Here is an 18,480-nt window from a genome sequence, read left to right on the forward strand (position 1 = left end):
AGCATGAAGCCAGCCATCAACGCCAGGGAGATAAACAGAGAAGTGCTGCACAGAGCCAGACTGGCCTTACAAAGGAGGTGGCCATTGCGTCTGCTTGATCGATTCTCTGCTGTCTGCGGGGAGCAGCCTTCACATGCTGCCTTTGACTCCCCTCTGAACGGAGCCAAACTTTTAGATGCTGATAATGCACACATACTGTACGTAGCAGATGGGGATAATCATATCGAAAAGGTTAAAGAAATGTTATTTTCCTATACCCTTCCTATACCTGATACTTCACATTTTTGCTGCAAACATGTATGGTGGCGAGATGGTTGGACTTCACGCGTTGTTCCACATGATTGTGATTGGAACATGAGCACAAGGAGCACAGTGAAACAAGTGCGATTGTTATACAAAATACAGTAGGTCAGGAAATAACAACCATGGCTAGACAAAGCACACAGACACACACTTATCTGCACAATTCACAGAAATTCATTCACTTACGGTAAATGCACTTTAATTCAGAAAGGCCATCATATGGAGCTATTATCAGTCAGCAAGAAGAGCTAATAGTTGTTCATGAAAGGATTTGACTCATGAAGTGTGTGTGCTTGCATAAAGTGTATATCCAGACTACATGTGTGAGTGCTGACAGGTGCACAGAGACGTAATTTGCACAAGGAATTATTACAGGGGTCAGCGTGAGCTGTACAGACTGGAGAAAGAGAGGTAACAAAGGATAGAGTCAAGAAAACAGGCGATACTATCATGCTAACAAGTCGTCAGATTGTGTGTGTGTGTGTGGGAGGGTGGGGGAGGGGGGGGGGGGTACTGTCGGCCAGCTAATTGGCCTGAACTGGATCCATCCCTTTGGTGAAACCTTGGAAAAGACTTCCTTTATTGAAATCAGTATTTCATTTTAAGGACACAGCAGTGTGCGCGATGTTGTTCATCCTGTTTCTCTTCACTATACTTCATGTCACGGGAAATGGCTGAACTTCTTCCAGCCTTACTTACCCACTTACTCTCTTAAACTTCCCCCTGTGATCCCACTGTTGTCTCATATTCTTTAGATTCTGACAGTGATTCCTAACCAGGGTGCTAGTGTGCTGAGAGAGATGGGGGGCTGCTGCAGGAAATTATCCAATTTCACTTAATTAGTCAGAAAATTATTGATGTATTAATTACAAATATACTGTGTCTATTCTGTATCCAGGTTCAAAGAGCAGCTGACGGACGCAGTAAAACTTAAAACTAGCGGAAATTTGAGAGATGAAAATTTGAAGAAGCATGGCTTCATTCAGAATGGCTTCATTTCACTGTTGCATGCAAGGTCAAGGGAGTGAAAACTGTTGAGAGACATTTTATCATCTCCAAGCGTTGCTTTAAACATGTCCCATACTTTTAAGGAAACACAAGCAATTTGACCAATCTTTTTTCAAGCGTTTGTATCCTAATGTAGCGCTTGCTGGACACAAATGATAGTTGAGCGACTCGAAAAAGGTAACACAAGCGAAACAAGTGTTTATTTGAGAAAGCTTTTGAATACACCTCCCGTGCCACTTAAAATAACCACCAAGAAAATAACTTGCAGTAAAGACTCACAGCCCTTTTGTGTGGTCAAGAATGTGTGGTTTGGTCACTTAATTCCGTTCACATTTCGGCACCGTTAAAATTCCCAATCTAAGAGTTACGGTTGGATTACGCATGGGTCGCATTAATCCAACTGTTACGCAAATAGTATTTTTTGCTTGCAGTTTGAAAAAAAACTCGTCTATGCACAAAACGCATGCTGAATATGTACCGAACAGTGGCCCAACAACAGTGGGCCGTAGCGCAGGTTACGTGTTCTGTCCCACCCGTAGTATCCATCTGTTGCCATTCAAACAACAGAATGGCTTCCTGTGAGTTTATCAGCTTTGTGTTCAATTAAACAGGCCCAGATTTCACACTGAGCAAGTCAATTTGTGAATAAAGACAATAGAGAGAAAGACAAGATCATCATTATGTCAATATTGAAACTTTTTACGACATCCTAGTTTGGTGGTGTGCTATGAGATTTTTCTAATGTGAAATGGGTGGCTCAATAAAGGTTGAGAAACACTGTACTGGAATAGGCTGTATTTTACTATTCAACCAAAGATTGAGAGCAGTGATGACGATATTACATTCACAGCCCAGATAGTTGCCCGCATGCAGCTCCCTGCATGTAGAAGTCTAAAAAAACTGATTTAGGAGTACAGGTTGTGGGTGGCATCGGGTGCATCTTGGATTGAAAGTTTGAAATTGGTTTTATGCAAGGGCGCTTCAGTCATTTGGTGCTACTGAATAGCATAATTCAGAGGATAATGTGGGTATTAATTGATTCTGGAGGCTGAAATAAATATGCTCTTGGGCTCATACGAGACAGAACTCTGCTCATTTGCACATGGAAACCTGGGGAGTCGCTGCTTTCCGCCCACCTTCCTCTCCTTGTTGGTAAGGTGCAGGAGCTGGCATGATTGATACGAGGTGAATGGTGACCTTCCACATTCCATTGTCATCTTATTTTTGCTCGCTACAATTGCTGCTTTGCTGTTTGGAACATTTTGGGTGATATTTTAGAATTGAGTGCATTCTGGAGATTCTTATGTCTCCTCTCAGCTCGTTCATATTTTGATGACATCTAACGCCCTCGCTCTGGGTGTTCATCGCAATATTTGTCTCATTCAAAGTGTCAACCTTGTCTGCCCTCTATCACATTTTGAAATTAAATTAGCAAGAAATAGACCTCTGGGTGTTGGCTGTTCAATCTGACACTATAAATATGTGCTGATTACCACAACAACAGCACCTGTCCACGAAAGGGAAGACATATAGTGAGGGACGGCACATACTCCTGCTTCCTATTGGTTTGACATCTACTGCAGGTTTTCTCCCTCCCGGACAGAAGGCAGATTTGATGGGGAGAAAAGTTAAGCGCCAGATTTGGGGAGCACACCGGAGTCTCAGCAGTTGGGGTCCACCACTTACTGTTCTCCTTAGTCGGGCTACCAGCGGAGGTTGGCTGGGTGTGGTAAGATGTTTCAATGATGGAAAGGACGTACAGAGTAGACTTCAGAGGTCAGACCGCCACGGGGTGCCTGGAAGTGAACCTGGCCTCTTCCAGCTGCATCTCACAGCCCTTTTCAAAGCATCCATGTGCATGTACAGTACATATGCTTTTTCCTCCTGTTTACTGATGGAGTGTGACATGTTTTCAGAATTTATGCCTTAAAGCCTTTGCCAGAGGTTGGTGCCATAATGGGAAAGAATTAAGAGTAGAGAGAGGTGCAAGAGAATCATTGCACGGGACACTTTTCTCAAGGGTACAGCAGTAGGAGGTCCCATATGGGCTTTAGAACAGCAGGCACATACGCATCCGAAGCAATAACCACAGGGTCACAATGCAGCCTAATTATGACTGACAGAGATAAATGTATTTCATCATAGTCCACTTTATGTCCGATTCTGTGTTGCTAACAAACGCTGTTGATCCGCACTCACACAAACCCCATTCATCAGTCTTCCAGGTTTATCTTGCAGTTTTACAATGATGTTGTGTGAGACCACATAATTGAGCACGAGACTGCAGGCATGGCCGGGTTGAAAACATTGCAAATATTATGCAATGCCATCCTTTGCAACAGTCTAGTGTTGAACCTTTGGCCAATATGAGTATGAAATAAAATGTAAAAGAAATACACTACATTACACGTAACAGTCTAGAAAACCACATCTGTTTCTCACAGGAATCTGGAACTAATTGTGACTTTTATAGCCATCCTTTGCTGACTAAACATTAGTAATAAGTGGTGAACTTAAAGAAAACAACATGTCTCTATGATTAAAATATGCATTTGGAGTTGAGTAGATTGAGTGCTTTGTTGGAAAATGGCATTGGTTAAAAAAACAAAAAAAGGAACAACAGTAAAGTCAACTACACAATCACAGTGCTAAAGAATTAAAGTAGTTTTCTAACTGATAATGGTCACATCCACTCTTTGTTCACTCATTTATGTTTGTGTGTATGTAATGTATACACTGTAAGTGTAGTAGGGCTGTCACTATCAAATCTTTTTAGAATCGATTATCCTATAGATATTTCATCGGATACTCAAGTAAGTAGTAATTAAGTACTATTAACATGCATTTTATTCTCATTTATGAGGGCTGGACCTCCAGCCTGAAACTGCATATGTTGGTACTGAGTGTATGGTATTGAATTTGAGACAACAAAATTGGCCTTTGCTAAATGGTTCGCATTCGCGATTAGCATTAGGGTACTTTTTGCCAATGTTTTTCACTAACCCATCTGCAACAAATGTCCGTGCGGGAAACATGGACAGTGACCAAATGGTTCTGGGCGGCGCAAATGGCTTCAGAGCGGTGCAAATATGCGTTTATTAATATTTTTTATTGCCTCAAGGCAGAACGTTTTGCATCGACCAATTTTTGTGGTTAACCAGTTAGTTGATTTTGTTTTTTTCTTCACAGCCCTAAAGTGTAATACAGGTATAATATTTGGGCTGTAATTTCCACAAGCACGCAATCAGTTTCAGGAGTTCACCAGTCATGGCTTATAGAAATCCAGCTGATTCTGGTCACTGGTCAATCGATTGGGGGCATTCCTCGGAATAAGGGACACATTGGAAAGAACTGAATGCATCACCAAGCCTGCGATATGTTGTATGTAGAAAGGATTGTGTGGTGGACCAGCAACTGTGGTGAACATTGATTATGGGTGCAGAGGGGCATGCAGCTTGAAGGAATAAGAAAAGGATTGCCAGGAGAATGCTTCACTTCCTTCAGAGAAAGTAGTATCCATTATTCCAGGTCGTAGTAGTGTTATTTGATTGACAGTTGACAGCTGAGCAGGATGTGGTTTCAGCACATTCAGTGCGGTGAGAATGGCTTGATTTAAAAAAAATTTTTTTTAATGATTTTGTTACCTCATGTTATATACTATATAGTTTTTTTTAAAATTCAAATTTTGCAGGATTATTAACAACACTCTTCTCTGTCGTGTGTCACGTTTTCACTAAAAACAGACAACCAAACACATTTATTGTCTTCTCTTAACCTAACATACAGTCCATGTTTGTGGACAGTGATGGGACAGCTAGAGTATCCAGATGCAAGCACAGTAACAACAAAAACGGTGTAGATTTGCACCCATAACTACCTTGTTGTCGGGCAGCAGTATCAACCACTAATCTCCTGTGCATGTCACTATCATTCAAAGGATCTAAACTGGACAGCGCCCCCTTTTCAGCTTGGGGATCCCTCGGAAGCCCGATAGAAGTCCTAATGAGCAGAGCGTTGGCGGTGATGGAGGAGTGTGTGTGTGAGTTTGTGTGCGTGTGTGTGTGTGTGTGGGGGGGGGGGGGGGGGGGGCATCTTTTTAAGCCAGCAGAGGGACTCATAGAACAGCCTCCCTACATTTTAACAGATACCAAGTGCAGCTGTCAACAGCCCTTACCCTGCTCACACCCCATTGTTTTTTATTTCCATTTTCTCTGTCTCTCCTCTCTTATGTGTCTGTTTCTGTCTCATTCCTCTAAATCTCTCGCCCCCTTTTCCTGCTCTGACCATCCATCTCGACAGTAGATACTCTGCATCCCATTAGGAGATGTGCTCAAATCATTGTAAAGGCTATAGTTGGCCCTTTACATGCTTGAACTGATTCACTCATTGCTCCCCTCTTCCTTAAAGAGTAATATTGTGCCTGGGAATACATACATTAAAGAATGTGATATGTTATTGCTTGTGCATAAACAATTCATGACATGTAAACAAAAAACAAGAACCACAAAATGATTCACTGGGTTTGCTTGCATTGAACCCAAACATACTTTTTAATCGCCACCTTCATGCTTGTCATGATCTAAATGCATTACACACTCTCATATGATGTAGAAAAAAGAGGGAAGCATTTTTGGTTAGCTTTTCTCCAGCTCCCTCCCCATCCCTCATTCCTGTGTGTTTGCATCTCTTCTGGGTCTAATTGCATTTGAATTTGTTCCCGACTCAATCTCGTGATGGCCTCGAGCTTTCGCACTCACACACTAGTGGATTTGTGCGTGGCCCTGGGTACGTTCGGTTCCTGGGCTGCCTTGCAGGAAACATCCGATCACCTGGCACTCCGCAGTAAAACCCAGGTCACCAGGGAGGGTTCCTCTCGCTGTCTCCTTCCCTCTGTCGCCCTCTCCTGCACTTCTTGCTTTCAAGTACAGGACAAGGTCAAAGTTTTGATAATGCATTCCCCAGACTTCACCACAAGGCAGGCCACAGGCATTGTCCTCTTTTCCAAAACCACTTTGCTCATCTTGTCTTTCACATCCTCTTGCTCTCACATATTCATTTCATGAGATCAAGCTTTTACTGCAATCAATAATCGTGTAAAAATTGTTTTCTAATACGGCTCCGTTGTGTTTCATAGTTGACCCTCCATTTCCAAAGAGAAGGCTAGGAGCTGGAAATGGGTACGATGTACTTTATCGCGTATTCCTCATCTGGCACATGTACAAGCCATTTTTTCAGTCAGAAAACCAATGTAACGACTCGTTTCTCACGCTTTATCATCGTCTCATTAAATGAAATAGTGTTACCTTGAGATACGAGTTTCATTTATTCCGTGACAATTCTCGCAACTCAAAACATTTGAAATGAATAGAAATGCCATTAATTTGTCCCAGATTCACACCGAAAACAAAACAAATTGTATTTCTGTGTTAATACGTAAAAATACCACTCTGTATTGTACTTCATAAAAAAAAACAGCATAATAACATTAAATAGAATGTAAAGAATTAAAAAGGCTTTGAATGATGATTTAATGCTGCAACCCAATTCATTGCCCTGCTTCTTCTGGTGTGCCCGTCTTGGCCACTGGGAGGCAGTATAATACAGTGCAGACACAAACCAACAAGAATAGTATATCTTCTTCAACTACTACTGTAAGTGACTCAGTAGGATGCTGTATCGTCAATTTTTGTAGAGGATACAGAATATATGCCTATGAATGAGTAGCGTTATAGTATCTGTCTACATGTGTTACTCCAACATTTGTGGTCAAATATCTGTTGCTTTTAAAACTGCAATTATTGATGCTAACCATTAGCATGCAAATGGTGTTTTGCATTGTTTGTTACCATTAATTAAAGCAGACTTTCCTAAAAGCTATGTGGCAAGCTGTTTAGTTTGAAAGTAAACTACAACTGGGAGTGACAATGAACAGCTTGAAGCCTCTATTTTTTTTATGAATTGTTCAATCTTTGCTAAACTGCTGCTTAGTACTGTATGACGTGAGCTGAATTAAGTTCGGTGCCACCATACAGCACTTGTATCTCAAGTTCGCGCTTGCAAGTCAAAGCAAAAAAATCACATAAATGACGGCTCGTGAGTCGGGTTACTCCTATCTCAAGGCGCCACTGTAATAATATTTACAATGTTCTCAATGGTTTATTCGTTTTACAAGTCATTGGACCTTTTGGTACTCGTTTTTTTTAAATAGTTTTTTTTTTATGTTGTACCGGCCAATGCTGATGACATTTGTTTCCAGAGTTGTTTGCAGTGTTTTTAGACGTTGTTAGTTACCTACTGGATACACATTTAGTATTAATGAATGAAACACTAATATACACTCCAGGCTTATTTCCTCTGTGGGGTGTGTCTTTACCACCACGGCTAATGGCAGTTTACACTAAGCTTACTAATGCTTTATTGTGTGTGACTGGATTCACGGAAAGTGGTTTCTATACAATGTAAGTGCAGTGCAGAAAGAATTGTGCGTGTTTGTCCCCCTAGCTTTGTATTATTTACTGTCAGCTCAAATATACAGTAGAGGCAGATGGAGAGGGTGATACCACGTGTGTGCATGTTGAGGGAGTGCGCCTATCTGTTCTTTGAAAGGCTCAGTGACAATTGTTTCAAGTGATCAGCTCTGTCATCCAAATGCATGAATGTTAGTCCTCTCAACACCCCTCTTTTTGCCAATAAATCAAAGTTGCTTTTGAAGGAGGAGGAAGGTAAGTGAAGGGAAGGAAGGGGTGGGGCAAAGCAAATCAGTCTGGCCTCAGGTCATCCTAGGACATTGGCTCCCTCCATCATGGAATACCTCCATCAAACATCACACTCATGTTCGGCTTCCTTTTTTGTGCTATGAGAGGTGACAGTTGTTATCCGTCCTAAAAAGTGTTGTTGTGAGCATTGTGACTGGAACTGATTGCGACAAGCATATTAAAGAAAGGGTCACATACTGTGTATTTTCTCAGAGTGCCGTTTCTGCTCCCTTTCTTGGTGCAAAGAAGTGAAATAGAATGAATAAGTTAGTGTCATATCCAATTTCACCTAGATAGACATTTCAGAAGCCGATTCTCTCTGGGGGGAGATGTTGTAACCTCGAGAGAGGGAGAGAGAAAATATCATTTGAAAGACACCACAGTAAATCTTCCTGAAATGAACGTTTTCTCATGGTGGATTTTCCTTTTGTATAAGTTAAGTTTGAAACAAAAAGCGCAGAGACGCAATGATGAATGCAGGAATGAAAGCTCCTTGTCAACACAATAATAACGGTGTGTCAGGCTGAGGCAGGTGACCAGTGATCAGATCCTCTGATTGTCAGTCAGCAGACAGAAACATGCACACACGCTGTCCATTTCAATCAGTTCAGACGTTGGACTACTTCGCCGTGATCTTCTAACAAGGAGACAAAGGATGCAAATGCGATTCTTAACTTTATTTCTAAAGCACTTTAACAACAACCGCAGCTGTAACAAAGTGCTGTACATAAAACATTGTACACAATAACTCAAATAACAATATTACAATAATAAATAAATACATAAATAAATAAGTACAATATTATTTTCTAGTTAAAAAATACAAGCTCTGCCTTTACATTGACATTTAGCATACACAAGGTGCAGAGTTTAATTCCCTCTTTGTTGCACAATCCGCATGCTGTCTGAATTCGATAGTGGATGAGAGAGAGAAGGCTAAAACTGAAGTCTTCAGTATCAGGACATCGAGATCATAAATGTCTCTGGCTGGGATGCTGAAATTGTAATCTCGCGATTACACCGTGCATAGCATTGCTCATGTTTGCTACAAGCTAAGTTTAATTGTAAACAAACAACTACAGTTTTCTAGCAGCCAATATTTCATCCGTATAGCAAGTAACACACGTAAAGAAGGAAAGGTTGATTTCTCCTGTTCCCTTTCGTCCCCTCTCTCGCTTCATTTTACTTCTTTTTCTCGTCCCTCTCCCTACCTTTTCTACGGTGCATTCTTTGCCGAGTGGACGTTGGCCAGCCGGCTCCATGCTAGAGCGAAACCCCTCGTGGTTGCAGCATAGTAGACAAAACGGTGAAAGTCCAATAGCGCTGATATTCTCCGCTTAATAAAATACCACACCCCAGCACCACGCAAAAGAGAAAGTATCATAGCTGTTGTAAACAGGCTGCCGGTGAAGGCACACACAACAAGTTCTGATGCGCTCTGCCGAAAAATGTCACGGCCAAAATGTTGAAAACAGTCCAAAACGGGTTACTGTGACACAAAATGTGTTCACACGATGCAAAACACTAAATGACAAAACGTTTGCAGAGCTGTTGTCACAGGCTGTTTACTCACAGGTCCCGCTTTTTTAAAAACATATATCTGCTTTTGGCTGGCGACCAGTTCAGGGTGTACCCCGCGTCTCGCCCGAAGATAGTTGGGATAGGCTCCAGCACGCCCGCGACCCTAGTGAGGATATGCATTACAGAAAATGGATGGAAGGATATATATATATTTTTTTTTTAATTCAACGAGATGGCCATGTTCACAACAAAGAGCTCTACGCATACTCTCCAAACTGGTTTGAACAGAATTGTCTTGAGCTTTCTAACCCTCAGCGTTCAACACCACTTGTGCAGCACCCGGAGAGAAAACCTCAGCCAGGATCATGTCAGCGAGGCGGATGAGGCAAACATGCAGGAAGTACAAATAGCCTTGCTGGACCAAAACTCTGACATGTGAGGTTGAGTGAGGCGGCCTGTGTGTATACTGAGCGCCTCCCCTGAATATTTCCCCAGCGACTGAGATCAGACCCGAGGCGTTGAGGTCAGCAGATAGTCCAAAGCCCATTGACAGCTGCTGGTTTGACTTTGATGCACCATCAGTGTAGAGTAGTGCGCTCCCCCACCCATTCTTCTAGCACTCACCCACAAGCGTGTTTGCTCAACCTGAACGCATGCTAGCCTCTCATTATGCGGCCCATGCAAACTTTGACTCTTTGCACCTGTTTAATGGCTGCACGTCTGTTTTTGTTTGTTTCCTCGCCATAAGATTATTCCACCTTTATGGTTGGTCGGGGGGTTGGTATTATCCCTGGCATCTGTTCAGATGTAGTGGGTGGGGCGGGGGAACAGCGGCTCCCCTCTATATCTTTAATAGGAGACCATGCTTCAGCCTCTCCCATAGTCTGTAAGTGAGAATGTGGACGGATTTTTAAGAAAGGAGTGATGGAGCGGACTAAGTGCTAACAGGCTCTGCGGTCACCAACCCCCCCCCCCCCCCCCCCCCCCAACAATTTCCCAGCTGAATAGCTTGCATTAATCTAATCAGAGCTGTGTTAGTCTAATTTACTTACAAATGCATGCATAAAAATAACGTTACCGTGACCCTTTTTCCTTGTGCTCCCCATAATTGTTATTGAAACAATTAACACATTTGCTCTGCGTGTTTGTGCTTCCAGAACACACTTGTCACTGTGGTTATTGTTGTACTTTGCTCACCCTTAGTGAATTCAAGAGAGAAAACCACCTCCATCAGAATAGCAAGTTTGCCGCTAGCTCCATTCTGCACCTGGAGGCAAGGCCACCAGTTCATGCTACAGCCTTCTTTAGTTGGGGCTGCTGCCTAGAAACACCTTCACATGGCTGCACCCTGGAGCATCCTTTTGGGCAATCGCCAACGTGTCTCTGTGCCAGGTCACACCTATGACAAAGTCCATCTTTGTATGAATGCAAATCAGCTAGAAGGAGGAACAAAGGGATGTTTTGTATAGCGTTATATGTTTTTTTTCTGCTTTCTTCTCATGCAGCATGGGTGTCAAACTCATTTCTGTCGCGGGCCACATCATAGTTATGGTTTCCCTCAGAGGGCTGTTATGACTGGGAACCCATATATATGATCACCTCATATTATTATATTTATACAACAGATTGATGGATAACTAGTTTTGAAATAAGAAGCCAGTGAAAACAGTATATTCAAGTATTTTTCAATTTTTTTTAGAAAGGTTTATTTGTTACAAAAAAAACCCCAATAAAACCATAGTTGATCATTTTCAAAAGTGAAGACAATTTGCAACTTTGGTATTTTAGCAAGAAACATGAAGTCGATGCACATGATTTGCCTTCGCGGGCGGCATAACATTATGTGGCAGGCCAGATCTGGCCCCTAGGCCTTCAGCTTGACACCTGTGTTTTTGGGGCAGAACTTGGTCAAGAGAAGCTTGCACAACAAACGAGACAATATTCTAACAAACCATACAATTCATCTTGTAGAGAGGCGCACACCTTTAAATTCATATGGACGTTGGCAGCAGGTCTGTCCTTGTGTCAAGTGCTCGTGACAGTCCAAGTACGTGATAAATGCCCGAGCTGAAGACTGAATTGCTGCCTGTCGCTGGTAATCATTGGGTTGTCGACCAGCATGTAATGTACTTTTGTTTATGCCCATTCATTTGGTGAGAAAATGGCCGACTAAGGTCTAGAATCTTCTCTAATATGCTCAGATTGATGCAAGTAGGCAAGACGAGCACAGGAAACATGAAAGTGTAGCTCTATTTATGCCAGTGACAGATTTTACTTTTTTTTTTTTTTTTTTTTTTTGCTTCATCTATAACATCGCTTTGTACACAACGTGACTCCAAAGGCACTACAGTATTTTCTGAACCATCAGCACAACCAATATTAGACAACTGTTGTGTAATCATTATTCAAAGGTTAAAGAGGGGATTGAGCCTAAGAGGAGTGTCAAGGGTAGATCAAAAGGATTTAGGGGAGGATCGGACCAAACATTAAAAGCTGCTTGCACTTGAAGACACAGACGTCAATCTTTCTGTGAGCACCTTAATGTCCTTGATTTTAATCAAAGCTTTCAGAACAAAGGTGGTCTCAGAAGATACATCTGACCTTAACTGCTTTCAACTTCGGTCTTTTTCCTTACTTTTACTGGTCTCCATTTACCAGCTTGAGCTCCCTGGTACTGCCCCATCTCTGTTTTCCCTCCATGTATGCTGCTGGCTAGGCTGTCGGAATGCCAATGAAGCGGTCTCACCGTATTACAAACACCAGAGAATGGTGATTAAAGATGACATATCGAAGCCTCACACCCCTCCTCTCTCCTCTCCGCTCTTTTTCGCAGGAGATCGCAGCTTACTTGATAACGTTTGAAAAGCATGAAGAATGGCTAACAACATCCCCTAAAACAAGGTAAGACAATTACGCCGTCATCTGTGAAAACATAACTTATGATTCATTGTCCTTTCCTTCGCCGGCAACATCTTTTAAGTTCAGCTCTTCCTGGCTGATATCAGAACAGGCTCTATTTAGTTGTCGCAAAGACACTGAAATGAAACAAATGTGAAGCTATAATAACTGCATTATATTTACATATCCAACTTCACATTTACCTTTTAAACTAATAATGTATTTATATGGATTGATGGATGGATAGATGCATTGGCCAATAGCAAACAAACAACTCTTTAATGGGATCCTCTCCACCTGTAGGATAAACACCATTGGTCACAAATGTCAGTTTCATACGACAAAATGAGTCGGCTGCCACAACAAATGCAGTCTGTTCATATAAGGCCTCTTCTGCCAACGTTGTTGTTCATACATTTTGAATCACCCTCGATATGTTAAGGGTGTCAACTGTAAGCCAGTTGCCTGGATTCTCATGTATGTGTAAATGGGACCCAGGGCTTTCTAACACAGCCTCCGTTCCTTGTGCTCCTCACTCTGCACCGTCTCACTTCCATAGATTCAGAGGGACATTGACAATAGCTGAGAAAAAAGATGCTGGTATTAAGGATACACTGGTGCCTTATGGTACGAGTCACCTGACAAGTTTTTCAAGATATCAGCCGTAATTCAGGAGATTTCTTTGCTCTGACTTTCAAGCGCAATGTTTAATGCCACTCCCAGTTATTTTCAAACTACAAATAAAGCTAGGAGAATTAGGTCCTTTAGCCTTTAGTCTGCTAGCTTAACGCTAATACAAACACATAATGGTAAACGCATATATAACCCTTTAAGCAACTGATATTTGAACACAAACGGTGGAGCCACACATTTAGACATTCAGTATAATAGTACTCACTCTCACATTCTTTATCCTCTGCGAGGAGCTGAGCTACTTCCATTTACAGTACATCCGTTTGTCTTATACTGCCCCCAAGTGTCCATGGTGGGCAGCATTAATAGCATTTCCATTAATTTCAGTGGGGAGAGATGATTTATTATACCCATTATTTGAGTTACGAGCGTGGTTACGGAATGAATTAAACTCATGTCTCAAGGCATCACTGTACAGTGTTTCAAGAAGAGCAACGAGAACATCTATTTGTCATCAATGTTCTTCACTCCCAACTAAGATTTCTCATTCTGGTTACAGCTTACTCCAGAATACAAGGGATGCAATTGTAGTGAATGACGCATAGGTGGAATATAAAAAAGAAATGAAAAATGAAAAACAAAAAGCTGAAGGATGTGCCAATATCGAAAATGTCACAGCTCTGGCATGCTCCAACACGAGACAGCCAAACAACGACACTTGTCCAAGACTTTTGATCCAGTGACTTTCCAGCCAAATGTTTCCCAGGATCTTCACGACCAGTCTGTCACTGCTGGCTGTCACATACTGTATGTGTTGCTCTCAGTCGCCCGTGCGCTCTGGGATTTCAACCTCACGTCATGTCTCGGTGCATGTGCTGCAATATCAGAAAACATAACACCAGGGAGTGTCCCCCCCTGTGTGTATATCTGCAAAACACTTGACAACACAAAAACACGTCCTATAGCGTATGGGAGCCATCACTACGGGACAGGTTTTGTTCCGAGGCGGAATGTGTGGATCTTAACAAGGGAGATGCACAGAGAAGTGTGAAGTGTTTGTATTTTCCTAGATGTCAGTAAAAGGGCAGAGCGTAGTGATGGATGGCAGGCCAGGAAGGCTTGTCAGCAATGAAAGGGTGCTGCATATATGTGTGATTGATGGGAGCTGATTGATGGCTGGCTTTCTGCTCAAGGTAATAGGTGAAAGGTCAAACACGGGACACCTGTGGTTAAAGTGCTGCCTTAACATTTTTCATCACACATCTGGTGGCTGGGTGCGCATGTGTGTGTATGCAAATTGAACTGTAAGTGTGTGGTCTGATGTCTGCTTGGTTTGACCCCTGGGGGAATAGGCTAAGTAGGCTAATTCTCCCCATGCTAGCAGCTGTGAACAGGGTGAGCGAGGCGTGATGGGTGGAAGAGATAAGCAGTAGCAGCAGGGTCGTACATGGAGCGGTGCCGAGCTGCACGGCTTCCCCGAATGCATGCAACAACGCTGACATATGCGCGTCGTAAACAGGAGAGTGGGCAACGGCTGGAGTTCAAGGAGATGAAAGTAGCTGTTTGACCAAGGGGACGTGAAGTTTAGGGTGTGCACTGAAAAGAGATGGCAGCCTGTAAACGCAACGATGATAAGGTGAACGGAAGCAATTGGAAGGGTGGTTTATTTTCTTACAATAATACTCTTCACATCAGACAGGCATATGTAGCAGTCTAACAAATCAAACAAAGCTCTCATTTTGGGGTATTCCCTTTGTTAACAAATATATATTCTGAACTGGGCAAAGCGAGAGCGGTGGCATGCTGAGTGATTGATGCGCCCAGCTCTAGTAATACACATTCCCTTTCAGATAGGAAGTGCAACCGTGCTTAAAATCAATACCAGTGTTCTCCCACTGACTGCTTCAACAGAGCTATAGCTAATTCAGGCCGCACCTGTCAGAGCTCGGGAAAATCTCTCCGCACCGGGCCTTACACTTTAATTTACACCCGCAGCCTTGCTAGCTTCCATTTCCATTAAAGGGAGAGCCTGGCATTATGGCTTTAATGAAGGCCATCGCCAGGCTGTGATTTAACATAGCCACCACATCACACCTTTACTCCTCAGGAGGGAATCCATTTACAGGGACAATTAGGAGTTTCCGCCCCTATAGATACTCGTACTCTTTGTTGCCTGTCGTCAGTGAAGATGTGCTCATGTGTTGCCTCAGCGTTTCGGACATAAGGGGGCCTGTGGGAGGAGAGGGTGTACACAAACGAGTCACTGAAACAATGCAAATCGAGACAGCCTGGGATTTAAGCCCATCTTGAGCGTGTGTTAGAGAGAGAGCAGGCCTTCTTTGTCTGCCATAAATGAGACAAACGTCTCCTCTGGGGCGTTTTCGGAGGTGTTTGTATGCTGTCAGATGTAGAAAGTATTGACCAGAGGGTGTCACGCAGTGGTCTTGCCAAAGAGCTAATGGACACCTGAGTATTGTGAAAAGGTTGCTTGTTATCATGAGCATATATAACACTATAGAAAGGTATGAATATGTGTGTGTTGGGATGTTTTGTATTTCTTTTATAGAAACCTGAGGCATGAGTGTTTGCATGCTTCATATTTTCTACCAACGATATATTATTTATACCTTTATTTTGTTTATCCTTACTCCTCGGCCATGTCCACACAGAAATGTAGCTGATCTATTCATTTTTCGTTTTAAAAAAAAGTTTCCTGCACCTACACACAAAAAAAGTTAAAACGTTGTCCCAGGAAGTCACCCAAAACAGAATAAGAAGCTTGTGAGTTTTAAACATAATCAACAATGGCGTGTAATGTGGGGTTATCTACAGTAGTTTGCCCTTCTGGTTTTTATTTGTGGGACTATTCCGCATCCCCACTTGTTGCTGACGGTAGTAGTTGAGGAGCACAATATTTTGCTATGATAGCCATATCACGCTCAGGAGCATCTGCAGCATGAATACACTACGGTGATCCGCCACTGATGTTGTCGGCAGTGTTAGCGCACAGTTACATGACAACCGGGCCTATCGTGTCATTGCCCCCAAAAAGATGCATATGTGTTGCATACATGGAAACACAAAGGCAGCATTTTCAAATGTATTCACTCAAGGACCTGGTTTGTAAAAAATATTATACTATATACACACTCGATAACCCTCTTCAAATACAAACTCAAAACACACATATTGCAGACTGCCTGTTCACTTTAACATTTTCCATAGCATTTGCCATTTCATTTTTTTATTTTATTGTTTGTTCGGTGACCTTGAGTGGCTTGAAAAGCACCAATAAATAAAATTATTAATTATTATTATTATATTCGGACTTCCAAAGTGCCGATTCCATGTGGACGAAAAAGTAGAAACAATGAAAATAAAACATTTATGGATACACTTAAATTTGTTTCATTGGGAACGTGGCCTCAAATCTCAAATTAGATTTCATGATAGAGATGTGACTATCTGTCAGTTGGTGTGAAATGCTTGTTTGTTTATACTGAATGTGCCCTGAGATTTACCAGCAACCAGTTGGGGATATACCCCACCTTTCACCTCAATGCCAGCTGTGATAGAAACCCTAAACCAGATAAGTGTTAGAAAAGGGATCGAAGTTTGTTTTTCAACTGAACTGTACAGTACATGGATTGTTTGAAAACCATTTTGTATACATATATTTTAAGACTAATAAACATGGAATTGTACTTTTTAAGGCCTCTTTATACTCCCGCGCGCGGTCGCGCGGCCGACAACGCCCGCATTGCATCACGTGACCGACGAATTGGCCCACGCGGCCCCTCTGCGTAGCTTGGCGCTCACACGGCAAAAATTGTTGTTGCGCGTAGAATGCCGCAGAGATCATCTCTTGTGATTGGTCCGTTTTAGTCACATGCTGTGATGATGTAATCAGCGTTCCTCCCGCTTCCACATAGCACCTACGCCGCCACCTTCTCGATCGATTTTGCAGCATAATTAAACATATCATCTGGTCATCTAGGTCCATTTGTTCTAGCAGACTCTGTTCCACGGTCGCCATTGTTGTTGCTTTGTTCCTTATTACGGAAAGGAAATTAAAAACGGCTACCGGAAATGGTCATAAAATGCAGAGGAAACTCCACTCTGTGGCGTCCTAGCCAATACCAGCAGTAGTGACACCGCCCCTAACTTGGAAGAGAACTGCAGAACACTTTCAAAACAACGCGCGTGGGTTGCACTCGAGTATAAAGACAAACTGTGCGGGATAGCCGCAGTGACGTCTGTGCGGTCGCCGTCTGCTCGAGTATAAAGAAGCCTTTATACCCAGTCTTTATGTGCCGGCAATGGCTGATTTACAAGTATGAAACACACACACACACACTTATGCATGTACTTCCACGACACACACAAACATCGTATATTGAAACTATTAAACAATAGGGACCAGTCCTTGGAGGACCCTGCGATGACACTGAACCCTACTGCCCCCACATCCCAGCGCAATAGCCCTTTCTCCTCCTCCAAGCACAACAGCACAACAACTGTAGCAGGAGCAGCAGCACTCCAAAATGAAACAGAGTCCCTTTAGACAGCTTCCAAAGACAATGCTTTTATTAAAACCTACAGCAGCGGTGCCACCCTTGAGGCACAGGCTCACCAACACCACAGTAAAGCAAAGCTGAGAGGCAGCTTGAAATCTACTAATGACTGTTTGTTTGCTATTGTGAATGGACGCTGTGGCTGTGTGTGCACAAACAGTATTTCTGCAAGCTTGATGGAGCTATGCTGTTGAAAAACACATTCTAAACATACAGCAATTCATAAATGTACCATTGAAATGGCATTAGGGTTCATAATTAACAGTAAATCCCCGTGAATGTGTTTTGAATAAAACATTCACAATGCATTTCTGAAAGAGTTGCTTTTGGCAGACTTTGCAGACCAAAAAAAGAGTGACAAGAAGGCATATAGAAAGAGGAGGGACACTCAGAAACAAAGGCATAAAAGATAAAGGCGTGTTAGATAAGATCACTTTCAAATGAAGACAGCAGTAATGAATTGAGTCTGAGTCAAAAGCCAGAACGTCAATGAAATGTGAAGTGGGCTGAGGTGAACTAGTGTAATCCCTTTCATCTCTTTACTTTGCATGTCCTCCACTGTTTTTCATCCCAACTCATCAAGAATTACTGTTTGCTGCCACCGAGGTCTGATGGTGACACGTTCTTCCTCCTGCTTGGCTGCCAGGACTGACTGACTCCCATTATTTCCTGACTTCCCATTCATAGTTTATGTAAGGAGCAATGCAATGCATTCTACTACTAACACGTGGCTTATACCGATAACGATAAAGTCTGCTTATCTTCAAATGAAGAAGATGTCCCAAATT

General features: G+C 42.5%; 1 protein-coding gene across 7 annotated transcripts in view; it reads left to right on the forward strand.

Annotated features, from left to right (window-relative positions):
* Positions 1-18,480, forward strand: part of camta1a (calmodulin binding transcription activator 1a) — a 383,457-nt gene that overhangs the window by 157,598 nt on the left and 207,379 nt on the right. For all 7 annotated transcript variants that reach the window (XM_061675293.1, XM_061675285.1, XM_061675310.1 and 4 more), the window contains one exon: positions 12,421-12,488. In XM_061675293.1, coding sequence (XP_061531277.1) covers positions 12,421-12,488 — 68 coding nt within the window. The remainder of the gene's footprint in view (positions 1-12,420; positions 12,489-18,480) is intronic.

This window comes from Phycodurus eques, chromosome 1 (genome assembly GCF_024500275.1).
Source record: "Phycodurus eques isolate BA_2022a chromosome 1, UOR_Pequ_1.1, whole genome shotgun sequence".
In the NCBI taxonomy this organism is placed as follows: Eukaryota; Metazoa; Chordata; class Actinopteri; order Syngnathiformes; family Syngnathidae; genus Phycodurus; species Phycodurus eques.